Source organism: Vulpes vulpes, chromosome 1 (genome assembly GCF_048418805.1).
Source record: "Vulpes vulpes isolate BD-2025 chromosome 1, VulVul3, whole genome shotgun sequence".
NCBI classification, from domain to species: domain Eukaryota; kingdom Metazoa; phylum Chordata; class Mammalia; order Carnivora; family Canidae; genus Vulpes; species Vulpes vulpes.
Window position 1 is genome coordinate 195,266,391 of NC_132780.1, and position 8,388 is coordinate 195,274,778.

The 8,388-nt window shown below is 40.9% G+C and overlaps 1 protein-coding gene across 1 annotated transcript in view; it reads left to right on the forward strand.

Moving 5' to 3' along the window:
- FIG4 (FIG4 phosphoinositide 5-phosphatase) overlaps positions 1–8,127 on the forward strand; it is a 124,756-nt gene extending 116,629 nt beyond the window's left edge. The window contains exon 23 of the mRNA XM_026005797.2: positions 7,795–8,127. Coding sequence (XP_025861582.1) covers positions 7,795–7,972 — 178 coding nt within the window. The 3' untranslated portion in view covers positions 7,973–8,127. The remainder of the gene's footprint in view (positions 1–7,794) is intronic.
- The last annotated feature ends 261 nt before the right edge of the window (positions 8,128–8,388 follow it).

The window sequence follows — 8,388 nt, forward strand, 5'->3', positions numbered from 1 at the left end:
TCTCATTGTGGTTTTGATTTGTATTTCCCTGATGGCAAGTGATGCGGAGCATTTTCTCATGTGCATGTTGGCCATGTCCATGTTTTCCTCTGTGAGATTTCTCTTCATGTCTTTTGCCCATTTCATGATTGGATTGTTTGTTTCTTTGGTGTTGAGTTTAATAAGTTCTTTATAGATCTTGGAAACTGGCCCTTTATCCGATACGTCATTTGCAAATATCTTCTCCCATTCTGTAGGTTGTCTTTGAGTTTTGTTGACTGTTTCCTTTGCTGTGCAAAAGCTTCTTATCTTGATGAAGTCCCAATAATTCATTTTTGCTTTTGTTTCTCTTGCCTTCATGGATGTATCTTACAAGAAGTTACTGTGGCCAAGTTCAAAAAAGGGTGTTGCCTGCGTTCTCCTCTAGGATTTTACACACGCTCTCTCTCAAATAAATAAATCTTTAAAAGGTTTATTTATTTGAGAGAGAGCATGTGTACACGTGCACAAGCAGGGGGAGGGGCAGAGGGAGAGGGGGAGAAGTAGACTCCCCACTGAGCAGAGGGCCCAAGGGAGGGCTCGATCTGCTGAGCCCGAGATCACAACCTGAGCTGAAATCAAGAGTCAGAGGCTTCACTGACTGAGCCACCCATGGGTCCCATAGATTCATAGCATTTTGTGTGTTAATATAGACTTACTGTCTTTTAGTAGGAATAAAAAAGTAAATTAATTTCTTTACCTTGATAATGTTTAGAATGTCATCAGCAGGTAATAACATGGTTTAATTTCCCAACACATGGGTAAGGACTTTGCCCCTCAAGCCTGTCACCTTCACTCTATGATATCACATGTATATACCCGACGACATGTGAAAGCACCCTAAGAGGAGCAAGGCAGCAAATAACGAGGGCTGACCCATACAGCCAGTGTTGAAATTGGCATGACAGGTTTGTGAAAGGGAATAGAGGCAGTGCCTGCTTTCTCGGATCCCCAAATAGAGGGCTGTGTTTTGCCTTTTGTTTTATTGGAGGTGATTTGAAGGTTGACACATGCCATTTATTAACTTTGTTAATCTGCCTGAGTCGCTGTTCTCTCACCTCTAGAGAATAAGGACTCACCCCTTCTGCCTAACCATTGTTTTATGACCAATGTTGATGGCATTACCCTGCTAGAAGGCACTCCAGCCTGCCCTCAGTTGCCTTGTCCACATATGGATTATCTGAAGAAAGGAACTTAGGAGCAAGGCTTCTAGTGGGAAACCCTAACCTCCTCGTCATCTCAAGTAATCCAAATCACAATGAATTCAGGTTCTGAATTTAGAAAACCAAGGTAAAACTTTAATCCTTAACCAGATGTCATTAATTCATTCTTTTTTTTAAATAATAAATTTATTTTTTATTGGTGTTCAATTTGCCAACATACAGAATAACACCCAGTGCTCATCCCGTCAAGTGCCCCCCTCAGTGCCCGTTACCCATTCACCCCCACCCCCCGCCCTCCTCCCCTTCCACCATCCCTAGTTCGTTTCCCAGAGTTAGGAGTCAATGAATAACTTTTGAGCACTTACCATATGCCAGGGGTCCTCTGGACATTGGAGATAAAGAGGTGATCAAAATGGAGTTCGTATTCCTAGTAAGTATATAAATATTCCTAATAAATATATAAATAAAAGATCAGAGAATAAGAAATGGTATACAGAGATTTATTAGGGTAATGGGCTTAGAGAGACATAAAAGTACACAGAATTTATGAGGAAAGAATAATAGGAAAGAGGTTCTAAGTCTTTCCAATAGATCTTTCTGTGATGATAGAAATAATCTGTATCTACACTGTGTCAGACAGTGGCCATTAGCTATATGTGGCTAGCAGACACTTGAAATGTGTGACCAGTGCTACTGAGAAGCTAATTTTAAATTTTATTTAATTTTAACTAAATTTAAGTAGACACATGTGGCTAATGGTTACCATATTGGATGGGTATAGTTTAAGAGCTACATTTTTGTTTGTTTGTTTTGTATATTTTTTATTGGAGTTCAATTTGCCAACATACAGTATAAACCCAGTGTTCATCCTGTCATGTGCCCCCCTCAGTGCCCATCACCCAGTCACCCCATCCCCCACCCACCTCCCTTTCCACTACCCCTTGTTCGTTTACCAGAGTTAGGCATCTAAGAGCTACATTTTGGATTTAGGTGTCTATACTTATGCACAGAGTGTAAGTAATGCACAACATTCTCTTGAGTTTTTAACATGATAAAGCAGACACATTCTCGCCCCATCATCTTGGTAAAATAGATTCATGACTCGGCTTCAATATACGAGTACCTTATTGGAAAGATACCAGCAAGCTAATAAGGCAACTAAAGAGAAGCAGTGGATCGTCCAAAAAAAAAATGTAAGATTGGCATCCACACACTGAGGGCTGAAGGCTCTGAGCAGTAGTAAAGGCTAGAGAGAGAGAAATTTATTTCATGGCAATGTGTACCATAGACTCCTCTGCTGGTTAGGTAAGGGCCATTATTTTCTAATTGTAAAACCTACAGAAAGACAGATAGACTAATAATCAAGGGCTGGTGCTTTTAAGGCATTTGCTGAGGTTTCACTCCACCGAGACCAGAAGCATCCGATCAATTTTGAACCTGGCCTCGTTAGAGTTTTCTCTCAGAAAGCAGAGGAAATGATGAAAGAAATGACCTAATGATCAGTTACGACCAACAAAGAGTTATTTGGTGATGTGAAAGAAACATAGAACCTGGAGTTTGTGATGGCAACAGAAGGGGAAAGATATTCTGTGACCAGAACCATTACTAAATTTTCTGGAAATGCCAAATGGGATTTGATATATGCCAAAATGCTAATCATAGGGAAGCTATAACCTTTTAACATATGCAAAAGCATCATCACCTGGATAGTATTATTGAAATTATACAAATATTGTCCCATTTTTTTATCGCCAGCCACAAATTACCATGACATAACTGAATTCAGAAGACATTTCAATCTGACCAATTAAATATCTTCCTGTCAGAGCAGCATGTTTATTGAGTATTCTGTATGTGTTAGGAAAAAAAGCCTCAATAGGAATTGAACTTTAAAGGAGATTCAGACATTAGTTCTACATCCAAGTGTAAGATACGGTTATTGTCAGACATGGTCATATAATATAACCAAGTGAGGAATACCACATTTAAGAAAAGGCATAAAAAGGCACAAGCAAGAATTTTCTTTAAGAACATGTGGTGCATCTTATGAATTTCTGCCTGAAGTGTTTCTCTTCTGTGAATGGGAATTGCAGTTAAGGCCAAGTGTCATCGATCTTTGGTGTTTGAGTGTACCAAAGAGGTATGGGTTAAGCAGCCCATAAATGAACTGGCAAATATATTATTTTAAATAAGACTGTTACATTCCTTGAGGGGAAATACAGAGCTCTTCTTTGAAGATGGAATGAGGTTCTGTAGATAAAAAGAAATGAGCCTGCACATTTGTAATTATAATATTTTATCTCCAGAAATACTACTGGCATTTGAATTAGGGGCAGTAGGTCTTATCCCTTTACGGGGCTCCGAGGACAAGTTGAAAACAACATTCCCTCTGTTTATGGCCAAGAGAGAAAAGTGGAACCATCTTTTCCACCATGAAAGTGCAGTAATAAGCTAGCTCTCTCCACCGGAATGAATAAAAGAAAGTAGTTTCACAATTTCCACATCATTTAGTGTTTAAGTACTGGTCTTTTAATCTAGAAACAGATGCCATCTAAGCTAATAAAAAGACTATTCCGTGTAGTTTCTAAAGCATTATTGAGTTATCCATCTCTCTCCAATACCCTCAGAGACAAGGTGCTGACCAGCGGCCCCTTGTGAGGGTTTTGGATGTTTTTGTGTTTCTTTCCCACCTTGGAAATGGTGTGTAAGCCAATGGGGAAAATCAAACGTGTCTCCTCATTAGGCAATGTGTGGTGCATCTAATATCACTGCTTATATATTTACAATTAAACATCAAATTATCATTGTTGATGGAAGGTTAGTGGTAGTATATCATTTGAAAAAAGGTTTCTGGTTTAAACATGTACAGTGCTACTGACTGACCAAAAATAAATCTTATTTAGCATTTTAGATACATTTTAGCCTCCTTAGACCAAAGAGTCTCAAACTTAGCAAGTGTTAGAATCACCAGGAAGCCTTATTAAACATCTTTGCTGGGTCCCACCCTCAGAGTTTCTGATTCAGTAGGTCTGGAGTAGGGCCTGAGAATTTAGATTTCTAACAAGTTCCCAGGTGATGCTAACACGCCTGGCCTGGGGACCACACTTGGAGAACCCCTGCCTTACGACCATGGGGAGCTCATTGAAACTGGCATCTTGATGTCTGAGTAAAATGAAGAAACGAGTTTCTCTGAATCTGCCTCTTCCTCCTCATTTTTCTGATTATGCCAAAAATATTGAGTATATCTTAAGCTTCTTTCCAGCCCAAACCCAGTAAGAGCCATTTTAATATCAACATTTTTGTTGATTAATACAGGCTTTGAATCTAGAAGAATAAAAAGGACAAAGAGGATAGTTGATGCATTTTCTGACTCCCTACATTGTTTTGAAACCATAGTGAGGTGGTGCTGGAGCCCAAAACCCACCCACCACTCGATCTGATGCCATTTCAGGCTGATATTTCAGACTTAGTGAAATGTCAGGCATCCACATGACGGTGAAGCAGTTTATGAAGAAGTAGGGTGAGGACTCCTGATTGATTTACTGGTAAGCAAGTAAAGGCACTGGGTGGAAATGGCTGGTCTATGGCCCCATTCATGGTTGTCCCAGCCCTATGTCCACAGGCATTTTAAATTGGCTTTAAATATCTCATCTGTGGGCAGCCCTGGTGGTTCAGCAGTTTAGCGCCACCTTCAGCCCAGGGCGTGATCCTGGAGACCCGGGATCGAGTCCCACATCAGGCTCCCTGCATGGAGCCTGCTTCTCCCTCTGCCTGTGTCTGTGTCTCTACCTCTCTCTGTGTGTGTGTCTCTCATGAATAAATAAATAAAATCTTATTTAAAAAATATCATCTGTGAAATGGAGGGTATAATCCCAGTGCTTCCTGGTGCTATTACATTCCCCAGTCTGCCCACCTGTATATTCAGCCGAGGCCTCTGCAGAAGGACAAAATAATGACTTGGTCACTTGGCATTTCCCCTTAAGCCTCATTAAGGTTTAGTACCCAAGATAGCCTCTTCCTGCATCTTTTGGGTGTCTGGTGTGATTTCTGCCAGAAAGGTCTTCATTGATGCACAGAGGGTTCTGGGCAAAGGTCTGGCTTCCAAGACAGGATAGAAACCATTGGTCCCATTTTAAAATTGACTTTAAATATCTCATCTGTGAAATGGAGCATATAATCCCAGTGCTTCCTGCCTCCAGGGCAAGTGTGAAGATTAAGTAAGATACTATATGAAAAAGGGATTTGAGAAGGGGAAGATTCTAGACAGGTATAGGTGATGTGGTTCAGGAGTAGTTGCTCTGGCTGGTACTTTGAGGAGAATCTCTAAAAAGCCTAATGGAGTCTTCATTTTAAAGGTTCAGATTGAAAAGGTTTGACCCTAAATATTATCAACCATTAAAGAATTCTAACAGTTCAGTGTGAATTATATAAATGGCTGGAGAGTTGCATGTTTTTATGAGGGAAAATTGAGAAGAGTTCACGTATTCATCATCCTAGTTGTTCACCATCACAGCGTGTTCTCCACAGACATCAGAATAACTGTAACTTGTGTGTTTCGAAGAAAGCACTGCAGCCAGGCTGGAGGACAGATGGAGATTCAGACATCTCAGGATTCTTTCACCTTGGTCTTTTTTTTTTTTTTAACTTTGAGTAAATCATTTTCCTTTGTTTTTTTTTTTTTATTTACTTAGATAAGGTTACATTCTAAGATTGTGTGAAATAATTTAAGTGCTTTTAAAAAATGTGGGTATTTCACAAACTATATACCAAATTTGAATTGAACTGTATTATCCTGAGATGAAAACAGTTGAGGTTGGCTTCCAGGAAGAATATTCCACCTCCAGCTATATTTTATTTTGATGTAATGTAATACATCTCCAGCCATGGCAGGATGTGCTAGTGTTCCAGGTAAAGACAAAGCACAGTGAGCTACCTTGACTGTTTTCTGGGTAAGAAAGATCCACATTTGATTGCAACGCATCCTCTGAGGATTGGGGTGTTACTGTACGACTCCTGGCTTCTACTGTGTGTCTCCACTTCCTGATGTCTCTTGAAATGCTGACATTCCAGGTTCAGATTTACTGGGACTCAGGCCCAATTCTGCTCCTGACAGCATCCCCCCGCCCCCAGCATCAGGGGTCCCAGCTAAGCAAACAGCCACATAATCAGGATGCCTTCCTGATGCCTCTGATATGATGAGTGAGGCTAGATTCCAGCCCAGCAGAATAGAGTCTTCAGATCTTCTCCCTCTTGTTATCTTGCCATAAGATGTATCCCCCACCTCACAGGGCCAGCCGTGGGTCAAGTGGTAGAGTGTGGAGTCCCTCACAACATTTTAGCTTCCCGTCCTCCCCATCAGTGGCACTTTCTTGGCCTTCCATCCACACTCTACACGCATGCTCATTCTGCATCACACCTGACTTGGCTGACTGACTCATCTCTTGAAGGCCAGCTCTCAGCTAAGGATGTAGGTGCTCAGTGTTCATTGAGTAAAGGTTGTGTCAGACACCAAACTGCATTTTGATGAGGCTTTTCTGGAGACAACACCTTCTCCAGTGGGTGAAGGAAATTTCAAGCCTTAACTTAGCCTGGATGGTGGGATATGGAGGGATATTTTTGAATAAAGAGATTCTTGGGTGCTTTTCAATACCCCAGAAAGGAAGGAGCCTGCCTATTACAGATCCACAATCTCTTATCAAAAGCCTGAGGCCAGAGGTGTTTTAGAATTCACAATTTTGGGGGTGTTAGCATAACAGGATGGTACATCCCCAGTGTGATGTGAGGACTTGTCTGATAACTGAACGCATTAATATTCACACAAAATGGAATGGATATTGTTGGTTCAGGTTAGGAAATGCGACTGAATGAATTTCAATTGGGTCAGGTTTTACCATCAAAGTGACATTTGGTCTTAAAGCTTTTGGGATTTCAGAATTGCAGATAAGAAATTATGCACCTGTAATTATTAATAATAATTCACATTTACTGAGCACTTAGAGTGTGCCCAGCATTATGCTAAGTTTTACTTAGCATAATGCTGAGTTTTACATGTATAAACTCGTTTACATGTATAAACTCGTTTATAAACGAGTTTTACATGTATAAATTCGTTTGCTCTTCTTACAATGTGAGGAAGGAATTAGTATCTCTTACTTCACTGATTCCTACTAAATCTTTCTTTAAAAACTATAGATAATTGTTAGAACAAATAAATGAATTCCATAAATACACCAAAAAAACACATTGAGTTCCTATGATGTGTCAAGGAGCAAAAAATATACAGCCCCCACCTAAAGTTACTCCAGTCATGCGAGGGAGGCAGATGGGTGCCCAGACATGGGTGTCCCCAGGGCTGCCGGAACAGAGAATGGGTGCCCACCTAGCCTGTGCTTCACAGAAGACTTCCCAGACAGGTGCTGGTCCAGCTCCATCCTCTGGGCAGGAGAGGAAGCCAGCTTAGAGAATGCGGGGTGGGGGTGAGGGGCCTACAACCCGTTATTAGGTCCACTTGGTCAAGGTCAGTAGCTCTTGAGTGCTTTGAGACCACAGCTGCCTGTGGGTCCTTCACTTTATTTTCTTTCATGTAGCCTTTGTCTTCTCTTCCCTTTTACAGAACACCTATCTCAGCTTTCTCACAAGACAATATCTACGAAGTTCAGCCTCCAAGAGTAGATAGAAAATCTACAGAGATCTTCCAAGCCCACATCCAGGCCAGTCAAGGTATCATGCAGCCCCTTGGAAAAGAAGACCTCTCCATGTACCGAGAATACATCAGGAACCGCTACCTCTGACGAGAAAGCAGGTCCACCCATGAAATTGCTTACGTTGTCGTCTGTTTTGTCTCATCTTAAAAAGTTAATTTCCTAGGAGTCCTTTACATCTGAGAGTTGTTCCTTTTTGTAACTAGTGAACTATAAATTATAGGAAATAAAGAAATGATTGAGTATTTTTGCTCTCGTTGCCTTTGCTTTATTTTAGAAACATTTGTTTAGAAATGCAGTCAACAGGGGCACCTGGGCGGCTCAGTTACTTAAGCATTCAGCTCTTGATCTTGGCTCAGGTCATGATCTCAGGTTGTGAGATTGAGCCTCACGTTGGGCTCCCTGCTCAGTGTGGAATCTGCTTAAGATTCTCTCTCCCTTCTCCTTCTGCCCCCTCCCCCACTTGCAAATTGTCTCTATCTCTTTTTAAAATAAATAAATAAATA